Source organism: Kogia breviceps, chromosome 6, assembly GCF_026419965.1.
Source record: "Kogia breviceps isolate mKogBre1 chromosome 6, mKogBre1 haplotype 1, whole genome shotgun sequence".
Taxonomy (NCBI): domain Eukaryota; kingdom Metazoa; phylum Chordata; class Mammalia; order Artiodactyla; family Physeteridae; genus Kogia; species Kogia breviceps.
Window position 1 is genome coordinate 45,826,049 of NC_081315.1, and position 23,432 is coordinate 45,849,480.

Sequence of the window (23,432 nt, forward strand, 5' to 3'; positions counted from 1 at the left end):
GAGGGAGAAAGTCTCTTCTAATTTCACCAGTACCTTACCAGTATATCTCAATTTGTCTTTCAATTATGAATTCACACCAAGCAACCAAATCAAATATTTTAAAGCATTGAGGTACTTATCTACTCAGTTCTATTTAATAAATACTTGATTAAACTCATCAACCACCTTGTAGAAGATTGTCTGACACAATGAAGGTAATCAATTCAGTGATTTTTTCCTGATCCCTAGGTATATATGGAGCTTGAAAAATAACTCAGTACACATAAATTAACTTACACTGCATTTTCCACCAATTCATTGTGCTTGTAACAGATAACATAGCATAGTGTTTAAACTAAACTTGGTAAATCAAATTCAGCCACTAGCCAATAAGGTTAAAAAGTCTAATCAGAAAATGACTCAAAACCATTTGACAATGGACAGAGATCTTCAGGAAAAAGATGACATAATTGGTTAATAGAGCCAAGTCTGAAATCAAATGTTCTGAGTTTTAATGATATTACTCCCAACTTCCCCTAATTTTATCTAGTGTGTAGACGTTAGGGTCACATAAGCCTCCAGGACTCCTATAGCTCCAAAGCTTAAAACAAAGAAAATCTAAAGAACCCAAACGATATTCATAAAATGTTGAAAATAATTAAGACCTAAAATAGAGACACATGCTTTTAATCTCTTATAAATCATGGTTAACTTTAAGTACTATATGTCTTTAGACCACCGAGTTGTACATGTGATTGTAGTGGACAAATGGGATGATCTGTCCAGCACTCACTGACATTTTGTACCTTCCCCTGTTGCATAGTTATCATGGAAGATGACTGATCTGTACAATGTGGCCTGGCTTTCTGATTGGTCCAAGGCTGGGAATGGCACGAAGCCATATAAACAAAGCCACTCTGCTTCAAGAGACAACATGCATCTGATACAGAAAGTAAAGGATAGAAAGAGAGGAAATGTCCAATAGCATGAGTTCCTGGTCCCAGTTTCTGGAAGCTCAGATGCCCCTGCACTCCTCCCATATATATAATGAGCTATTCAATCTTTCTTTAATTTCCAGGAGTCAGTATGCTTTGCTTTGTTCTTAAGTAGTTTTCCTAATTAATGCAGTGTTCCTAAAGTACAGGTCATGGAAGAAAACAAAAATCAAAATTAAGAAAGACTTCTTAAAAGCAAGTAGAATAACGTTACATTTAATACAATAATAAACCATAAAATTTTGCTCATAAAGATACTTTCTTGCCTTATCAATTACTATCATAAAGAGATATTACCTTTTCTAGTGTCTTAAATACTGGAATTTTTTCACATGTAGAATGACTTCGAGAGCAAGATCTTCGCTGTATTAAATGCTGGAGTCTTTCTAGCTCTTTCTTATAAAAATCTCGTTCATCTTCTATACCTTTCAGAAACGTATCTAAACGAGAAGGTGACTTGTCTCGTCTTTTTATTCCATGTTCTAGCCTCATCCTCTCAACTTCCAAAGTAAGTTCTCTTTCTGCAAATTAAAGTATAAAATATTGAAACAATGTTGCATATAAAACGTATAATCAGCCAAATAAATTATATCAATAACTTTTACAATGTAAGTTACTAAAAATCATTATCTACTTCGTATATCACCTATAACTGCCAGATATCAAAGAGGTAAATGCTGAAAGGAAAAGAGAAAAAAAAAAAGCAAAAATTAAAAGTTTAAATAAAATCCAATAAGTCAAAGTCCTCTGCTTTTGTCATATACAAGGATAGGTACTATTTAGTACTACACAGTGAAGCAGTAAATCACCACATGGTACGTTCTGATGACCTGAAAATGCACTAAAAGAAAAGTTACCTGTAAACAATTGATCATACTGTGTGCAATTTTAACATTAAGCTTGAATTTAATATAGTATATACACAAAGAGGTCAAAACAACTAGTCTTTCTTCAAATAAACACAATTATTAACTTTTACCACAGAAATCACCTTTTTGGAGTCAAAAGTAGCCTAATACTGGCAATTTCATATAGTTCAATTTAACTGATATTCTTTACAACTCTAAAGCATGAAATGATTTTCAAGACATATTCTGATTCACTTCCCATCTTTTCTTTCATTCATTCCACAGATAATTATTGAGTATTTACTATATGCCCAGCATGAGCTAAGGATACAAGCATGAAAAACATAGTCAAGGTCAAATAATTATTCTAGTTGTAGTAGGACAAGAGCTACAAAAGAACAGCATGCAATGCAATCTGGAGGATGAAGAGGGGAATTCATTCTGAGGAGTGACCAGAAAGGTAAGAAAGTATGAGAGTGGAAGAAACAGGCAAATGTGTTAAATGCTAAGTCAAATAAATTGATGAATGGAAAAGTGTCCACTGCATTTAGCATAATGGAGGTGAGTGATGACCTTCACAAGAGCTGTTTTACTGGTGACGTGAGGACAGAGCCAACTGGAGTGGACTGAGGTGCTAAAGGGTAGTTGGTGATCAAGCAGAAAAGTATAGATGACTTTTAAGATGTTAAAGCTATGATGAGAAGGAAAGAGTGGCTGGATAGGAATGGGTACAATTTTTGCTTTTAGAATGGGAGAAGGGTAAGCATGTTTGAATACCAATGGGAAAAAACAGTACGAAGGCTAAAGTTAGGAAAGGAGATAATTAATATGAAAGCGTTTTAAAATTAGAGAGAATGGGATCTAGAGAACAGATGGAGGCAGTGGCCTTTCATAAGAGGTATAAGTAACAGGAGGGAAGATAAAGATGGACAGGTTCAAGATCTGGGGACAGGAAACCTACGGAGTGCCTCCTGGATGGCTTCCATTTTCTTAGGGGAAACCAAAAGTTAAGATCATCCTCTTAGCATGGGTTTACTGAGAATGAAAAACACTTGAAAATGTTCCCTGCAGAGACTGGGCAACTAAGCAATAAGAAGTATAGAGTAAGATTTCCATACATCACTGAGGGGTGGGTGCTGTGGTTTGGGACGATACAAGTTACCGTGCCGTCGATACCGTCAGGTGCACACACAAGGAATGCTTAGCTGCTTGTGTGTGAGTGCTCTGGTTGATCCATGGCTAGGTTTTGGGCAGGGGGATGTAATCAAAACACAAAGGAACGAGGGAGTTTCAGGTATCTGAAAAATTACACTGAAATGGCAGGATAGAGCTAGCATGAAAGGAAGTGAATTGCAAACTTTTATATGTAGGTCTAAGCACTTTAATAATATATTAACCCATTTCATCCTCACAACAACCTTTTGGGTTAGGTGCCATCATTAACCACATAGATATGGAAACAGAAGCAATGCTAAGTAACATGCTCAAGTCATACAGCTGGTAAGTAGAGAAGGTCAGACAGATTATCCACATGAATGCTGAAGAGCCTAGGATATAGCTTCTTCTTAAAATAGCAAACTGGCTTTCTTTCACTACATGGAGTTTGATGGCACCAGGCTTCCACACTTGCCATCCCCTCTGCCTGGAAAATTGCCCCAGATCTTCATATGGCTGGTGTCAGGTCACTAAGCCCTTGGATCAGTCAATCTCTAGCATACCCTCCCATTGTATTTGAAAATCCTCATCACCTAAAACTAACTTCTTCACTTATGTGCTACTAGTTTGTCTCCCTAACTAGATTAAAGCTGCCGAAGAGCAGGGGCCTTGTGTACCTTGTTTACCATTATGTACCCTGAAACCAAAACCGGTTCATAAACACTTGTCAAATGAATGAATGAACAAATGAATGAATTCTTACAAGTTCCTTAAACCAACTCTTTTAGGATGGGATACCTGGCAGAAAGCCTATTTCAAGTGTGTGTGTGTGTGTGTGTGTGTACTTTAAGGTGATAAAACTGCATTTACTTAAAAAGATTCTAAACTTCAATTTTCCACTATTTCAGAATGGTCTTCCGTGTAGTCTTAATTAATTCTATTACTGCATGCCTCAAAGAAGGATATATGTACATTGAAAAATATTCAAACGGGGTTCCCTGTACCAACTAGTCAGAATGTAAAAGGCCCCTGTAAGGTCCTTGAGGCAGAGAGGTTTTCTACTGTATCTCAGTGCCTACTCTGGTTTCTGATACACAGCAAGCACTCAATAAATATTTATTGAATGAATGAATGAAAGATCTACTACTAAAAATAATACATTAAGAAGAAATCACAATCACTTTTTAAGTTATCAACATTTTATATTTTACCTGTAACTGCAAAACTTTCAATTTTTTTGTTAAGTCTTTGCTTTTCTTGTTCAAGCTGATGAACAACAGTTTCCAGGTCTGATTTTATAAGGAGTTCATCACTCAGTCTCTCCTTTTCTTTATGACACAAGTTTAATTCCTGAAAATTTTAACACTATAATTAAGATTTCTAGCAACTTTATAAATATAGTACTTAAAATAGATATTTGTAAGCACATTTATTTAAGAGTAATTCACATACACACTTTTAGTCAGTCAAATATATATGGTTTCAATGAAAGTTAATTATCAATTGTGGCTAAAAGCAACAATAAAACTCAAATTCAACAGTGCTCCTTTCTAAAGTAGTAGAACTACTGGATTTTATGTTCTTTTAATTTGTTTAGCATATTGTCTTTTTAAAAAATGAATATGGGGGCTTCCCTGGTGGCGCAGTGGTTAAGAGTCCGCCTGCCGATGCAGGGGACACGGGTTTGTGCCCCGGTCCAGGAAGATCCCACAAGCCACGGGCTAGGCCCGTGAGACGTGGCCACTGAGGCTGCGCGTCCGGAGCTTGTGCTCTGCAATGGGAGAGGCCCGCATACAGCAAAAAAAAAAAAAAAAGTACTTGTGCAATAAAAAAATTTTTAAGTTTTTTTTATGTTTAAAGGAAAGCAGAAGTTAAGACAGTGCTCTAAGACTACCATAGGTATACATAAGTAGAAAGGTTTCTCTCTCAGCCTCATCTGCACAATGAGGATAAGACCAGTACCTGGACACTGAGGATTCACCTATGAATGGATGACTCTATGAATGTGAAGCACTCTGTACAGTGTCCGGCACATGGCAAGTACTTAATAAGTGTTAGCTAATAATATCATTAGTATTTACCTTAAAAATACATAAAATGTAGTACCAATGAAAAAAATAAGAAGGTCAGAAGTACAGCAACATCTTGCTGTCAGGCAACAATACTGAAACTTGGTCAGAGTTCTGAGACAAGCATTATGAATCACATATAACTGTATACAGTGTGCATACAAACAGCAGTGAACAAACAGCAAAAATCCCTGTCCTCACGGAGCTTACACTGCAGTGAAAACATCTTCAAAACATTTACTTTACATTTATTGACCTCACTGGAGAATTTTTAAATATCTATGAAACTCAAGAGTAGACAACATTTAGCAGGTTTAGCTAATTCAATTATTCAATATTGAGCTGAACTGAATATCTGCAGTTGAATAAAACAGGAAGCCACTGTGATGCACTGTTCATAGTGAGCATATAAAAATCAACAAGTATTTGAACATCTACTATGTGCCAGCATATCACAAATGGCTTTGTTTTTTAATTTGCCTTATGACTGCCACCAGAACATTACAGCTTGACTGTAAAAAGAGTATAAGTAATGAGAAAAGTTGGAAATTAGTACTAGTCTTTGCAATATTAGTGGAAACTCATCCAATTTAACAGGCTATTAAAAAAAAATCTTAACAATCTTTTGGATGACCACCTAGAAGTTTCTACCTGTAAGCAAGACATTCTTTCTGCCAGTTCTAGACTCTAAGACTACATGCTATATCTAGGTTTATGCTGGGATGATTACTAGTTTTCTCATTTGAAGACCACCAGAACAAACAATATGACTAGTAAAATGGTTTGTAATGCCAAACAAAATTATTAAAAGACAACTGAGTGCTTTTAATAAAAGTCAATGAAATTTTATGAAGTAACTATCAATTTTTAGTTTAAATATTAGTAAACTGACAAGTCATGAAGTCATTTAAAGAGTATAAAATTCTTAACAGGTTTTCCAAATTTGAGTGTAACTTGCTATCTATTATATATAATATTAAAGAATTATAAAAATATAAATGAAATGAAATATATACATACAATGGAATATTACTTGACCATAAAAAGAAGTAATGATACATGCTATGACATGCTTGAACCTTGAAAACATTGTGTAAGTGAAAGCCAAACACAAAAGGTCACATATTATATAATTCCATTTACACAGAATATCCAGAATAGGCAAAACTACAGAAACAGAAAGCAGACCAGTGGTAGTCAGAGGCTGAGGAGAGGAAAATGAGGAGTGACTGCTAATGGATATGAAGTTTTTTCCTGGAGTGATAAAATGTTCTGGAATTAGATAGTAATGAAAAAACAACTGCACCTCCTATCTTCCTCCTTACTCTTTTGCCCACGCCAGCCTTGCCAATGGCAAGTTAAAGACTGACCAGACAGCCCCTCAGGGAGTGGATACAAAACTGTGGGAGCAGAGTAGCAATGAGACCCGAGAGATGAAGATCATTTTAATACCTTAAATTACTTTCACACATTTTCTAAGAAAACAGTTCATTCATTTGAATCTCTGATGCCTTTATCTTATTCTGCTTAAACTTTAGATGGCTTTCTATTGTCCACTAGAATAAAATCCAAACATCCTGCCATGGTTTAGAATGTCTTCCATAATTTGGACAAACTATGGTTGCACTACTTTGTGCCTATACCAAAACTGCTGAATTGTGCACTTAAAAGAGTGAATATCATGATAGGTTAATTATATCTTAGTAAAAAAAAAAGTAAAATAAAACATAAAAATTTTCTTGATGAAAATGCTGGCAATTCAATATAACAGCAGTCCCCAACCTTTTTGGCACCAGGGACTGGTTTCATGGAAGACCATTTTTCCACGGATGTGGGGGATGGCTCAGGTGGTAATGCATGTGATGGGGAGCAGCAGATGAAGCTCACTCACCCGCCGCTCACCTCCTGCGGGGCCCGGTTCCTAACAGGCCGCAGATCGGTACCAGTCCACGGACCGAGGGTTGGGGACCCCTGCAATATAACACCTACTTACCAGTTGAAGTTTTCCCATTGTTTCTTCAAGATTCCGCATTTCAGATAGCTTTTCTTTAATCTCTTTCTAGGAATAAAAAGCCTATTAGGTAAATACCTAAAAGTCAAGAATACTTATCACTAAGTCACAGTGCAAATGAGACCAAGCCATCCTTCGAGAAGTGCATACTCCCTCTTACCAGTGAGATCTGAGGCATTAGCCAGCCCCAAGCCTCAGTTTCAATGAGGAGGAGGCAAAGTTTAGGTTTCTCTTTAATTTCTTGGTATCCTGAATGCTCACAGGGACCTATCTGTAACATGTGAAACGAGAGGGCTACTTGAAAATCTTTTTCTATCTGTATACTTGTAGGACTTTCCTTGACCCTTGATTTTTAAGATTCATCTTGTGGCCCTGTCATTTCCTGATTTTCCTATCTTATTTGCTTTCTCACCACCTGCTCCTACCAACCTGGATCCTCTATACTGCAACTGAGAGTGCTGAATGCCAAGATTAAAATATTATAACCTAATAGGAATCTTTTATTGAGCCAAGTTGTTACTCTTGATTACTGCCAATGGGACACGTGAAGCTGTGTTCAATATGTTGTATGCACAGCACAGAATACGCAAAAGGAAGTGGAAAAGGAGAGGAAGGAGATATAGGAGTGCTGCAATGAAACTAAAGCCACAAAAGCAAAATTAAAACCGCAATAATTATGTTCGTCATTTTCAAGGCTGTCTTGACTATTCTGGGTCCCTTAAGATTCCACATGAATTTTAGGATTTTTTTCCTATTGCTGTAAAAAATGCCATTGGGATTTGGAGAGGTATTACACTGAATCTGCACATTGTTTTGGGTAGTATGGACATTCGAGCAGTATACAGTCTTCCAATCCATGAACACAGGATATCTCTCCATTTATTTCTGTCTTAATTTCTTTCAGCAGTGTTTTATAGCTGTCAGGGTACAAGTCTTTTGCCTCCTTGATTAAGTTTATCCCTAAATACTTTATTCTTTTTTGATGCTATTGTAAATGGGATTATTTTCTTAATTTCCTTTTTGTATTTTAATTACTAGCATATAGAAATGCACCAGGTTTTTATGCAATGATTTTGTATCCTGCAAGTTTGCTGAATTTATTAGTTGTGTTTTTGTTTTGTTTTTTTCTTTTTAATGGAATTTTTAGGGTTTTCTACACATAAGATCATCTCATCTGGAAACATAATTTTACTTCTTTCTTTTAATTTGGATGCCTTTCATTTCTTTTTCTTGCCTAATTCCTCTGGTTAGGACTGCCAGTACTATGTTGAATAGAAGTAGTGAGAATGGGCATCCTTCTCTTGCTCCTAACCTTAGAGGAAAAGTTTTCAGTCTTTTGTCACTGGGTATGATGCTAGCTGTGGGCTTTTCATAATATGGCCTTTATTATGTTGAGGTAGTTTCCTTCTATTCCCCTAATTAGTGGAGGTGACACTATAATATTAACTCATATTATTCAACTGATGTAAAGTAGTGATCTTCAAACTAGGTTATACTCATTCCTGGGATAACATAAAGACTATCCAAGTACTATGTAAAATTATCATATATATATATAAATAATATATTATTTACAATATAAAAATTATATATATATGCAGTTTTAAGGAATCAATATCTGGATTCTTAATTTGCACATACAGTCCTTCTTAAAAATTATCTACCTGAGAACTTGCTTGTGCTCTAGGTATCATGTGAGTTCTTCTTTCCCACCTCCCCTTCCAAAACTGCCTTTTCCCCACTTTTCAAAAGAAGGGCATGCATCTAATGTAATTCTATCTCTACTTATAAAACACTTCTGGGGCTTCCCTGGTGGCGTAGTGGTTGAGAGTCCGCCTGCCGATGCAGGGAACACAGGTTTGTGCCCTGGTCCGGGAAGATCCCACATGCCGCGGAGCAGCTGGGCCCGTGAGCCACTGCCGCTGAGCCTGTGTGTCCGGAGCCTGTGCTCCGCAATGGGAGAGGCCACAACAGTGAGAGGCCCGCGTACTGCAAAAACAAAAAAAAAAAACAAAAAAAACACACCAAACTTCCGAAGCACCAGACAAAAAGATAACCTGAAATGTTGGAGCTGGCCGAAGCCTTTGATTAAGACACTATTTTCTCCCATTATATCTTACTAAGAGATGTATTTCCAATAAAATTTTACTTTTTTATTTCATAAGTATTTATCAACATTTGTACTACAGTTGTCACTTTGATCCACTGATTACTAATAATTATAATGATAACACTATTTAGAAGAAAATACTAACGCTCTGAACCTTACAGTCGCAGGACATTTTTTAAAATAAAAAATTTCAATTCATGTATTTTTTTTAATTGCAGAGACATTTGATATGAGTTATTATAAAAAGATATTCAAGCATAAAATATGTTAAAATAGGATAAAATTTTGTGAGGATTTCAAGAAGGATCATTTGGATTATACTGGCTATATTTAAAAGAATGATATGACAGTTTTAAGAGATCAATACTTACAATTGATTAGAAATTACATCCTTTGCATCTATTTAAACTTGAAGATGAAAAATGTTAGCTATCAACTTAAAAATGTGCAAGGACATACACAGTTTAAAAAAATACCCTTAGGGCTTCCCTGGTGGCGCAGTGGTTGAGAGTCCGCCTGCCGATGCAGGGGATACGGGTTCGTGCCCCGGTCCGGGAGGATCCCACGTGCCGCGGGGCGGCTGGGCCCGTGAGCCATGGCCGCTGAGCCTGCGCGTCCGGAGCCTGTGCCCCGCAACGGGAGAGGCCACAACAGTGAGAGGCCCGCATACCACAAAAAAAAAAAAAAAAAAAAATACCCTTAAAGGTTCATGAGCACAAAATGACCTAGAGGATAAACTTCAGAAGACTGCTCACAATGCAGAGATAAAAGGACAGAGATGAAAATCTTTCAGGAAAAGAGGACAGAGTCTGGAGAGCTGTCCTAGGAAGAGATGTGCTTCAGAAAGACAAACAACTAGAAAAAGAGCAAGAATTTAGGGGATGTAAACAATACCTTAGAAAAACGTGAATTATAAAACAAACCAAAAGGCTTGAATAGGACATCAAAAGGTCTCAAGCTCACCATACTCTAGAAGAATTAATGAGCACCTCCAAAACCTAGACACACCTTTGCTTCCTCAAGTTCTTTGTCGGCAGTCTCGAGCACTTCTTCTTTATGTCTTTCCAACTGCTGTGCTAACTGGTCTATTTCAGTTAATTCCTGGCAGAGTTTTTCATTTTTGTTACTTAAATTAACAACTTCAGTAGTTACTGTTTCCTTGGTTTCCATAAGCTCTTGTATATGCTTTTCCAGGTCTTTATTAGCTTGCTGAAGAAAGTCAACCTAAATTGAATTTGTAATTCATAAGGTATATAAATTGGAAAATTATTAAAATACTGAACTTCCAAAATATTTCAAAATACTATATTTTTTTAAAAAAACAAAATTTAAAACCCCAGCTATTTTACATTTGCAAATTTATACTGTTTTGATTTGCAAAACTGACAATGTGTGGTTTAGTAAAAATATATACCCACTGTCTTCAATTTTCAAGCATGGAAGGAAAGGGTAAGTAAGAAATTTGTGTGAACTTTTTCCCAATACAGAGTTTAAAAAATATCACAAGATTATCACTATATGATAATATTAGTCAAGAGTGCTGTCCAATATAGCAGCCACTAGCATACACACATGGCTACTGAGCACTTAAAATGTGGCTAGTCCAAACAGAGATGTGCTATAAATGTAAAATACAAACAGGATCCCAAAGGCTTAGTACAAAAAAAAGTAAAATGTTGCAATGATATTTGACAACACTGATTACATGTTGAAATGGTAATATTCTGGATATATTTAGGTAGATACATTATTAAAATTAATCTCATCTGTTTTCTTTTTACTTTTTAAATCAGGCTACTAGCAAATTTTAAATTACATATGTGGCTCATATCCTATTTCTACTGAACAGCACTTTTCGAGAATTACTGCTGATTATTTGGGGCTTACTCTATTCTGGTTGCAGTCTAGGCAGCAGTGACATCTAAATTTTTGAAGGTCATGGAAACAACCTAAATGTCCATCAGACGAAATGGATAAAGAAGTTGTGGTGTGTATATGTATACACACACACAATGGAATATTACCTAGCCATAAAAAAGAATGAAATAATGCCATTTACAGACACATGGATGGGCCTAGAGATTATCATACTAAATGAAGTAAGTCAGAAAGAGAAAGACAAATACCATATGATATCACTTACATGTGGAATAAAAAAAATAATACAAATGAACTTATTTACTAAACAGAAACAGACCCAGAGACATAGAAAACAAACTTATGGTTACCAAAGGGGTAAGGTGATGGAGGACGGATAAATCAGGAGTTTGGAATTAGCAGATACAAACTACTACATATAAAATAAAGAACAAGGTCCTACTGTATAGCACAGGGAACTATATTCAATATCATGTAATAAAACATAATGGAAGGGCTTCCCTGGTGGTGCAGTGGTTTAGAGTCCGCCTGCTGATGCAGGGGACACGGGTTCGTCCCCCGGTCTGGGAGGATCCCACATGCCGCGGAGTGGCTGGGCCCATGAGCCATGGTCTCTGGGCCTGCGCCTCCAGAGCCTGTGCTCCACAATGGGAGAGGCCACAACAGTGAGAGGCCCGCATACCGCCAAAAAAAAAAAAAAACCATAATGGAAAAGAATATGAAAAGGAATACATATATAATACATATAACTAAATCACTTTGCTGTATACCAGAAACTAACACACATTCTAACTCAACTATACTTCAATTAAAAAACAAATAAATTCCTAAAGGTTATTTGTCATGCTTCATAGAAGTCTCTCGTTCTTTCACTCTTAGGTCAAATGCATGACAAGGGAAACCACTACATAGGTAAGTGAAAACTATATGTTTAATTTTTACATTTATTTAAAAAAATCATCTTTTTTATATTATAAAAGAAATACTATCATAAAAATTTTGAAAATGGAGAAAATCATAAAGAAGACTATCCCATCACACAAAGATAAACTTTGTTAGTGTATTTTGGTATATTCTCTTCTAGCGTTTTCTCTCTCTCTGAATGCATACACACATTGTTTTTGTGTGTGTGTGTTCACCTAGTGTTTTTTTTTTTTTTTATTCAGCAGGTTCTTATTAGTCATCAATTTTATACACACACATTTTTTTAAAGCAAACTGAAGGTTACATTTTACCTATGGTTTATTCTCTTCTTTTAAATATTTATCATTATGGTGTATATATTCCTCATTAAATATTCTTTAAAAACATGATTTTTCAATAGCTGCACCCAATTTTGTATACTTTGAGTCCATCAAATTTTTTCCACTGTAAATAATAGCAAAGCAAACAACACCGTCACTTTCACAAACCCATAGACAATCATAAACACTTAGGATTTTATATGCTCAGTGAAATAATTATGAGTCATTACCTGAATATTTAAATGAGCAATAAGCTTTTCATTGGCTTTATTTCTACTCTCCAGAGAAAGGATATCAGAGGAGCGACCCCCATCCAATGCAACCGATAGTCGTTGTATTTCTCGTTCTCTTAGTTCAATCTGAAGACATAAAGTCATACTATCATTTTAAAAACTCGGGTTTTCAACTAAAATGATTAACACTGGACAAACATTTATTTGGATATACTTCCATTTTTCTTAGGTCCCACAATATATACAAAAGATTAACGTTCATATATATACCCACACATAAATGGGATTATGAAATGCATTTATGCAGAGCAAAAATATACACAGAAAATATCAACCTAAGAATTGTCAACATAGGTTTCATAAGTATTTTTATTGAAGAGATTCTTCCTAATTTAATTTTTTTGTTTTGTTTTTCCCTCCTCTAAGAGTAGGCAATGTTTATATAAAAAGAAACTACTAACTACTGGAACTGAGTCTGAACTACTTCACTGCCTGGTGGAATAAATGTGGGATAAACAAATGAATGTAAAACACAAAGGAAAGTGATTTGCTACTGAAACTCAATATTAAAAAGGATATGAGGTTGGAGTGAATTTAATTAATTATCTATTATTTAGAAAACAACAGACTATGATTAAAAACATCACTACCAACCACAAATTCACATAGAAGAATCTGGAAAAACCGGAACCTGAACCAAGATGGCGGAGTAGAATGACGTGCTCTTACTCCCTCTTCTGAGAACACCAGAATCACAATTAGCTGCTGGACAATCATCGACAGGAAGATGCTGGAACTCACCAAAAAAGATACCCCACATCCAAAGACAAAGGAGAAGCCATAGTGAGACGGCAGGAGGGGTGCAATCACAGTAAAATCAAATCCCATAACTGCTGGGTGGGTGACTCACAGACTGGAGAACACTTATACCACAGAAGTCCACCCACGGGAGTGAAGGTTCTGAGCCCCACGACAGGCTTCCCAACCTGGGGGTCCAGCAACAGGAGGAGGAATTCCTAGACTTACAGACTTTGAAGGCTAGTGGGATTGGACTGCAGGACTTCGACAGGACCGGGGGAAACAGAGACTCCACTCTTGGAGGGCACACGCAAAGTGGTGTGTGCATCGGGAGCCAGGGGAAGGAGCAGTGACCCCAGGGGAGATTAAACCAGACCTACCTGCTAGTGTTGAAGGGGCTCCTGCAGATGCGGGGGGTGGCTGTGGCTCACCATGGGGACAAGGACACCGGCAGCAGAAGTTCTGGGAAGTACTCCTTGGTGTGAGCCATCCCAAGTGTCATTAGCCCCACCAAAGAGCCCACTAGGCTCTAGTGTTGGGTTGCCTCAGGCCAAACAACCAATAGGGAGGGAAACCAGCCCCACCCATCAGCATTCAAGCAGATTAAAGTTTTACTGAGCTCTGCCCCAAAGAGCAACAGTCAGCTCTACCCATCCCCAGTCCCTCCCATCAGAAAACCTACACAAGCCTCTTATATAGCTTCATCAACCAGAGGGCAGACAGCAGAAGCAAGAAGAACTACAATCCTGCAGCCTGTGGATCAAAAACCACATTCACAGAAAGATAGACAAGATGAAAAGGCAGAGGGCTATGTACCAGATGAAGGAACAAGATAAAAGCCCAGAAAAACAACTAAATGAAGTGGAGACAGGAAACCTTCCAGAAAAAGAATTCAGAATAATGATAGTGAAGATGATCCAGGATCTTGGAAAAAGAATGGAGGCAAAGATCGAGAAGATGCAAGAAATGTTTAACAAAGACCAAGAAGAATTAAAGAACAAACAAACAGAGATGAACAATACAATAACTGAAATGAAAAATAAACTAGAAGGAATCAATAGCAGAATAACTGAGGCAGAAGAATGGATAAGTGACCTGGAAGACAGAATGGTGGAATTCACTGTTGCGGAACGGAATGAAGAAAAAAGAATGAAAAGAAATGAAGACAACCTAAGAGATCTCTGGGACAACATTAAACACTACAACATTTGCATTATAGGGGTCCCAGAAGGAGAAGAGAAAGGACCCGAGAAAATATTTGAAGAAATTATAGTCGAAAACATCCCTAACGTGGGAAAGGAAATAGCCGTCCAAGTCCAGGAAGTACAGTGAGTCCCACATAAGATAAACCCAAGGAGAAACACGTCGAGGCACACAGTACCTAAATTGGCAAAACTTAAAGACAAAGAAAAATTATTGAAAGCAGCAAGTGAAAAATGACAAATAACATACAAGGGAACTCCCATAAGGTTAACAGCTGATTTCTCAGCAGAAACTCTACAAGCCAGAAGGGAGTGGCATGATATACTTAAACTGATGAAAGGGAAGAACCAACAACCAAGTTTACTCTACCCAGTAAGGATCTCATTCAAATTTGATGGAGAAATCAAAAGCTTTAAGGCACACAAAAGCTAAGAGAATTCAGCACCACCAAACCAGCTCTACAACAAAAGCTAAAGGAACTTCTGTAAGTGGGAAACACAAGAGAAGAAAAGGACCTACAAAAACAAACCCAAAACAATTAAGAAAATGGTCATAGCAACATACATGTCGATAATTGTCTTAAACGTGAATGGATTAAATGCTCCAACCAAAAGACAAAAGCTTGCTGAATGGATACAAAAACAAGACCCATATATATGCTGTCTACAAGAGACCCACTTCAGACCTAGGGACACACAGAGACTGAAAGTGAGAAGACAGAAAAATATATTCCATGCAAATGGAAATCAAAAGAAAGTTGGAGTAGCAATACTCCCATCAGATAAAACAGACTTTAACATAAAGAATGTTAACAAGAGACAAGGAAGGACACTACATAATTACCAAGGGATCAATCCAAGAAGAAGATATAATAATTATAAATATATATGCACCCAACATAGGAGCACCTCGATACATAAGGCAACTACTAACAGCTATAAAAGAGGAAATCAACAGTAACACAATAATAGTGGGGGCCTTTAACACCTCACTTACACAGATGGACAGGTAATCCAAAATGAAAATAAATAAGGAAACAGAAGCTTTAAATGACACAACAGATTAGATAGATTTAATTGATATTTACAGGACATTCCATCCAAAAACAGCAGATTACACTTTCTTCTCAAGGGCGTATGGAACATTCTCCAAGATAGATCACATCTTGGGTCACAAATCAAGAGCCTCAGTAAATTTAAGAAAATTGAAATCATATCAAGCATCTTTTCTGACCACAACGCTATGAGATTAGAAATGAATTACAGGGGAAAAAACATAAAAATCACAAACACATGGAGGCTAAACAATACATTACTAAATAACCAAGAGATCACTGAAGAAATTAAAGAGGAAATCAAAAACTACCTAGACACAAATGACAATGAAACACGATGATCCAAAACCTATGGGATGCAGCAAAAGAAGTTCTAAGAGGGAAGTTTACAGCTATACAAGCCTACCTCAAGAAACAAGAAAAATCTCAAATAAACAACCTAACCTTACACCTAAAGGAACTAGAGAAAGAAGAACACACAAAACCCAAAGTTAGCAGAAGGAAAGAAATCATAAAGATTAGAGCAGAAATAAATTTAACAGAAACAAAGAAAACAATAGCAAAGATCAATAAAACTAAAAGCTGGTTCTTTGAGAAGATAAACAAAATTGATAAACCATTAGCCAGACTCATCAAGAAAAAGAGGGAGCAAACTCAAATCAATAAAATTAGAAATGAAAAAGGAGAAGTTACAACAGACACCGCAGAAATACAAAGCATCCTAAGAGACTACTGCAAGCAACTCTATGCCAATAAAATGAACAACCTGGAAGAAATGGACAAATTCTTAGAAAGGTATAACCTTCCAAGACTGAACCAGGAAGAAATAGAAAATATGAACAGACCAATCACAAGTAATGGAATTGAAACTGTGATTAAAAATCTTCAACAAACAAAAGTCCAGGACCAGATGGCTTCACAGGTGAATTCTACCAAACATTTAGAGAAGAGCTAACACTCATTCTTTTCAAATTCTTCCAAAATACTGCAGAGGAAGGAACACTCCCAGACTCATTCTATGAGGCCACCATCAACCTGATACCAAAACCAGACAAAGATACAAAAAAAAAAAAAAAAAAAAAAAAAAAAAAAGAAAATTACATTCCAATATCACTGATGAATATAGATGCAAACATCCTCATCAAAATACTAGCAAACAGAATCCAACAACATATTAAAAGGATCATACACCATGATCAAGTGGGATTTATCCCAGGGATGCAAGGATTCTTCAATATACGCAAATCAATCAATGGGATACACCATATTAACAAAATGAAGAATAAAAACCATATGATCATCTCAACAGATGCAGAAATAGCTTTTGACAAAATTCAACACCCATTTATGATAAAAACTCCCCAGAAAGTGGACATGGAGGGAACCTAGCTCAACATAATAAAGGCCATATATGACAAACCCACAGTAAACATCATTCTCAATGGTGAAAAACTGAAAGCATTTCCTCTAAGATCGGGAACAAGACAAGGATGTCCACTCTCGCCACTATTATTCAACATTGTTTTGGAAGTCCTAGCCACCGCAATCAGAGAAGAACAAGAAATAAAAGGAATACAAATTGGAAAAGAAGAAGTAAAACCGTCACTGCTTGCAGATGACATGATACTATACATAGAGTACCCTAAAAATGCCACCAGAAAACTACTAGAGGTAATCAATGAAATCAATAAAGTTGCAGGATACAAAATTAATGCACAGAAATCTCTTGCATTCCTATACACTAATGATGAAAAATCTGAAAGAGAAATTAAGGGAACACTCCCATTTACCATTGCAACAAAAAGAATAAAATATCTAGGAATAAACCTACCTAGGGAGACGAAAGACCTGTATGCAGAAAACTATAAGACACTGATGAAAGAAATTAAAGATGATACCAACAGATGGAGAGATATACCATGTTCTTGGATTGGAAGAATCAATATTGTGAAAATGACTATACTATCCAAAGCAATCTACAGATTCAATGCAATCCCTATCAAATAACCAATGGCATTTTTTTTACAGAACTAGAAGAAACAATCTTAAAACTGTATTGAGACACAAAAGACCCTGAATAGCCCAAGCAGTCTTGAGGGAAAAAAACAGAGCTGCAGGAATCAGACTCCCTGACTTCAGACTATACTACAAAGCTACAGTAATCAAGAGAATATGGTAGTGACACAAAAACAGAAACACAGATCAAAGGAACAAGATAGAAAGCCCAGAGGTCAACTCACGCACCTATCGTCATCTAATCTATGACAAAGAAGGCAAGGCTATATATACAATGGAGAAAATACAGTCTCTTCAATAAGTGGTGCTGGGAAAACTGGACAGCTACATGTAAAAGAATGAAATTAGAACACTCCCTAACATCATACACAAAAATAAACTCCAAATGGATTCGAGACCTAAATGTAAGAGCAGAGACTATAAAAGTCTTAGAGGAAACCATAGGAAGAACACTCTTTGACATAAATCACAGCAAGATCTTTTTTGATCCACCTCCTAGAATAATGGAAATAAAAACAAAAATAAACAAATGGGACCTAATGAAACTTCAAAGCTTTTGCACAGCAAAGGAAACCATAAAAAAGATGAAAAGACAACCCTCAGAATGGGAGAAAATATTTGCAAACGAATCAACGGACAAAGGATTAATCTCCAAAATATATAAACAGCTCATGCAGCTCAATATTAAAAAAAACAAACAACCCAATCCAAAAATGGGCAGAAGATCTAAATAGACAGTTCTCCAAAGAAGACATACAGATGGCCAAGAAGCACATGGAAAGCTGCTCAACATCACTAATTATTAGAGAGATGCAAATCAAAACTACAATGAGGTATCACCTCACACCGGTTAGAATGGGCATCATCAGAAAATCTACAAACAACAAATGCTGGAGAGGGTGTGGAGAAAAGGGAACTCTCTTGCACTGTTGATGGGAATGTAAATTGATACAGCCACTATGGAGAACAGTATGGAGGTTCCTTAAAAAACTAAAAATAGAGCTAAGATATGACCCAGCAATCCCACTCCTGTGTGTATACCCAAAGAAAACCATAATTCAAAAAGACACGTGCACCCCAATGTTCATTGTAGCACTATTTACAATAGCCAGGACATGGAAGCAACCTAAATGCCCATCGACAGACGAATGGATAAAGAAGTTGTGGTACATATATATAATGGACTATTACTCAGCCATAAAAAGGAACAAAATAGGGTCATTTGTTGAGACGTGGATGTATCTAGAGACTGTCATACAGAGTGAAGTAAGTCAGAAAGAGGAAAACAAATATTGTATATTAATGCATGTATGTGGAACCTAGAAAAATGGTACAGATGAACCGGTTTTCAGGGCGGAAGTTGAGAGACAGATATAGAGACAAAACGTATGGACACCAAGGGGGGAAAGCCATGGGAGGGTGGGGGTGGTAGTGTGATGAATTGGGCAATTGGAATTGACATGTATACACTGATGTGTAAAAAAATTGATAACTAATAATAACCTGCTGTATAAAAAATAAATAAAATAAAATTCAAATATTAAAAAAAAAAAGAATCTGGAATAACCCACACACTTTCAATCTTTGGTTTTCTTTTCCAAAAATTTGAAAACAAAAACCAAGTATTCAATTTAACAAACAATTATTGAGCTTAGTTCTGAGTATACAAAGATGAATAAAACACAGTCCCTTACTTTCAGGAACACACAGCTTTACAGGAAAAGCAAGCAAGCTAACCAATAATTGCTTTAATATGTTGTTCAATGGTAGAAAAATACAAATAGGTATATGGTACCAAAGTAGTCAAGGGAATAAATTGATTTAGACTCCACAATATAGTCATGTCTATCGAAATTAATGAAGGCCTTATCAAATAAACAAGTCTAAAAAACTTATAAATGATGCTAGGCAGAGAAGAAAGGAGGGATGTTCCAGGCAGTGACAAAGAAGCATAAAGCAACACGATATGTTTGAGGGAGCAGAAATGACTCAGTGTGACTGGACTGTAATGTGCGAGGAAACTAATAGTTAGAGATGAGTCTGAAGAATTAGGCAGGAACTAATTATGATAAGCACTGAATACTTCACTGGGAGAAATATTACTCTGGACTAAAGGATGAATTTGATAAGAATAAGACCAGAGGCAGGAAGACCTCTTGTAGGAATATATGAGAGATGATTAGGGCCAGTGGTATAGGGCAGAGCAGAAGAGTAAGTTTAAGAAGCACTCAGAACTGACAGAGCATGGTGAGTGGTGTGTGGCAGGAGGAGAATGAGATCTAGAAAGACTTCAGAATGTTGGCTTGGGCAAATGCTGATGCTTCCAACCAAAGTAGAGAATATAGGAGGAAAAAGAGATTTGAGACAGAAGTTGGCAAGTTCAGTACTAGGCATATGTGTACAGAGAGCATTCAATCAAGTGGAAATGCCCAGTGTCAAGTTGGGTATATGGGTCTGGACCTCAGCAGAGAGGTTTGAGCCTGAGACACTGGGGAGTCATCAGTATTCAGGTAATAAACTAAGAGAGTGGATGATACTATTTGAGAAAACACAGAGGGAGAGGAGAAGGAGTCAAAGACAGAATCTTGAGAAACAGTGATATTTTAGGGAGCAGACAAAGGAAAAAAGCAAAGAAGATATTATAAGAGGTTAAAAAAAAAAGCAAGAAAAGGAAAACCAAAAGAAAATGAAGCCATGGATGAGTTTCAAAGAAAAATTGTGAATGATGTCAAATACTACAGAGTGGGTCATGAAAATGAAGACTTAAAGTATCCTTCTGGAGAGAGCAATTAGTGTCAGTGGTATCAATTACTAGATCAATTTATAAAGTGTGGGACAGAAGCCAGACTGCAAAAGGTTACGGAGTGAACAGGAGGTGAAGAAGCAGAGAAGGAAGAATAAGATACTCTTTAGAGAAGTACTTATGAGGGAGAAGACATTAATTAGCAAGAGGGAAACGTAGTTAGAAGAGATTTTTAAAGGGATATTAGTGATGACACTAGTGCCTCCTCAAAAGACTAAAAAATTTATAATTGTAAAGCGGCCATGTAAGCTTGTTAAGGAATAATTGATTAAAGCAATATCCTAGGAGAAGAAAGGAAATGCAGAGTAGACTCAATCAAGATTGATAACCACAATAAATTGGTGGTTTCAATCAGAATGGTCAGGTTATTTTCTCCAAACACCCCAGCCACCTCATGCAGAGATAGTAAAGATCGGTCAGTTTATGTTCATGAAGTACTTGGAAAAAAATATGATGAAAGAATGACTGAATATTAATTGAAAAATATCAATACAATTCATCTCATGTGCATATTTGACATGTTCAACATCTTTCCATGAAGTAAGTTTTTTGGTTGACATTATAACAATTCCTTTTAACTCCATTTTATCCAAGTAATCTTCAAAGTACTTTATAAACTTAACAGTTACACCAACACATAAGTTACATCTATATTTGTATGTGCAGATTTCTTCACTCCAAAAAAACGTAGTCATGTGCAGAAAATGAAAAACATGTTACCCAATTTAAACTTCAGTAAGCATGTTAAGAAAGAAAGCTTATAAATATCCAAGTCAGAATTTAGCCAAGACACCAACAGAAAGTAGGAAAGAACAAAGGTTGTTAAAGTTATAATCTAACTCTGCATCTATTAATTCCCCTGCGTCTTTAGAAAACTGTGTTATGGGGTACTAGTGCTTGTAGCAAAAACATGCAACAAATACGGCAACACAGAAAAGTAACTTTCAAAGAGCCTTATATTCAAAATGACAAAATCTATAGTAAGATTAAAAAATTATTTAAAATACCATTACAAAGCATAACACACTTTAATAAAATACGTCCTGAGATGGAAACAGTTAATATGGTTATATTTGGGGAGACAGATGATTCACCTTAAAAAATCAAAACAAAACAAAAAACTACTATTCACCTCCATGCATAATGAAGGGAATGGACTGAATGCCCTGAAGCCATCTAAGCCATTCCATCTATTAATTCTAAATATTAACAAATTTATGAAAAAGAAGAGCTGTATTAAAAACTCAGTATCAGTAATATCAAATATAACTTAATTTCACTTACAATCACACCTACTATGCAAGTAAATAAAAATCCTACCTGCTTGTTATAATCTCTCAGTCCACTTTCCATCACTGCTAACTTTTCTTGTAACTGGTAGACTTCTTGCTGAAGTTCTTGAATTCTGAAACACATTTACAACTAATACCAATATATTTTTGTTAAGAAATACAAAATAACAAAAAGTGAAACTAGATGCCTTCTCTTAAAAACCCTCTACTTTTTGTTTCTCAGTGAGGTAGGAGGTGCTGTGCCAAAGGGTTCCAAAGCCACAGCGTAGAGTACATCATCTTGCAGATTTAATTTTCCAAGAATAGATAAAAAATTGAGTGGTAAATAATTTGAAACTCAGATACATTATGCCTACTACTGCATTTTGATCCTCAGGACAACTCTTCCAGGTACTGTTGCCAATTCTCAGGTTCAGGGAACTACGCGTCTAGTCCAAAATTCAAAAAAGTGAAATAAGGGACCCTACATGATCCTGTATTTTCCAATGAACTATCCTGCAATCCTAGAAAAAAGAAAAATATTGAGAAATACTACCATTTTCCAAGTAACTACAGCAAAAAATCTACTCCTTTCCGGAACTCGTTAATTCTAAGAGAAACAAGATTTGTCTAAATTATCTGAATTCTGCAACTGCCCAAATGTATTTGTTTTACATCAAACTTTGCCACGCATTAACATAAATATGACACAACCACTTTCATACTGGAAAAATAAAGCCTGAAGCCAGGTCTGCTTTTAAGAGAGATTTTCCATGGAGTAGGGGGAGTAAGGCTAAACACTGCTCGTCCCTGCCATTACTGGAACCAACATTTCCTACTAATCTAGGTGTAGGAGAGGAGTATGTATGCAACCACACTTATATATGCACAAATGACTCTGAATACAGTTAAATGTGCACATGCAAATTAAAACAAACAAGATAATCAAGAGACTAATGCTACCTATGATGGTTTGATAGAAAAGAAGAATGAAGAAGAATGTTAAGGCAAAAGAAAAAGACAGAAAATGATAACACATGTAGCCCCCAAAAACTTCTTGCATAATACTAACACACTGTCTAAGTCTTAGATTATAACTGTACCAGAAAAACAAAACCCAAGATATTTCATGGGTAAGTCAGATAACTATATAAATACAAGTACATAATACTGTGTGAGCAGAACTGAGCTAAAAGAGCCTAATAAGTCCCTCAATCAATGTCTTTTTTTTTTTTTGCTATATTGAGATTAATAAAGTAGAAAACTTCCCCATATTTTCTGCGTAATCTACAAAGTAAAAAGCTAACTGCACTAACCATTTCCACTAGTGTTCCATATTTTAAACTGTTTCTGTAGCTATGACCACAGAGGCTGTCACTAGTGCTCTCTCACTCCTCTGTACCTCTTATATAATTTTCTTAATGGCATTTTGTATATTTCCCTTGTCTCATCTTTATTATACTGGGTTATAAGCTTCTCAAAAGCTGCAACACCACCTTATTCATCTTTACATCCCAAGAACAGTTACATAGTGCCTTTTCCAGAAAGCTTAATGAAGTTTTAATTAAAACAGAATTTACATCTGATTCCAATTGAAGGAAATATCAACATATAGAGCTAGAGAATCATGAAGCAGAATTTCAAAGCCAGTTACAAGTCTACTCATGTCTACTGGTATTTGACAAAAATATGAAGTAATAGAGTCCGTAAAAGATTTACTGGGAGATGAAACTAAATGTCAAAGCAACTCTACTGAAATAGGCTC

General features: G+C 36.2%; 1 protein-coding gene across 1 annotated transcript in view; it reads right to left on the reverse strand.

Moving 5' to 3' along the window:
* The window catches only part of CEP135 (centrosomal protein 135), a 79,097-nt gene that overhangs the window by 45,998 nt on the left and 9,667 nt on the right, over window positions 1–23,432 (reverse strand). Inside the window, exons 6-11 of the mRNA XM_059065925.2 lie at window positions 21,717–21,801; window positions 12,520–12,648; window positions 10,176–10,391; window positions 7,040–7,105; window positions 4,189–4,327; window positions 1,272–1,495 (exon numbers count right to left, since the gene is read on the reverse strand). Coding sequence (XP_058921908.1) covers window positions 1,272–1,495; window positions 4,189–4,327; window positions 7,040–7,105; window positions 10,176–10,391; window positions 12,520–12,648; window positions 21,717–21,801 — 859 coding nt within the window. The remainder of the gene's footprint in view (window positions 1–1,271; window positions 1,496–4,188; window positions 4,328–7,039; window positions 7,106–10,175; window positions 10,392–12,519; window positions 12,649–21,716; window positions 21,802–23,432) is intronic.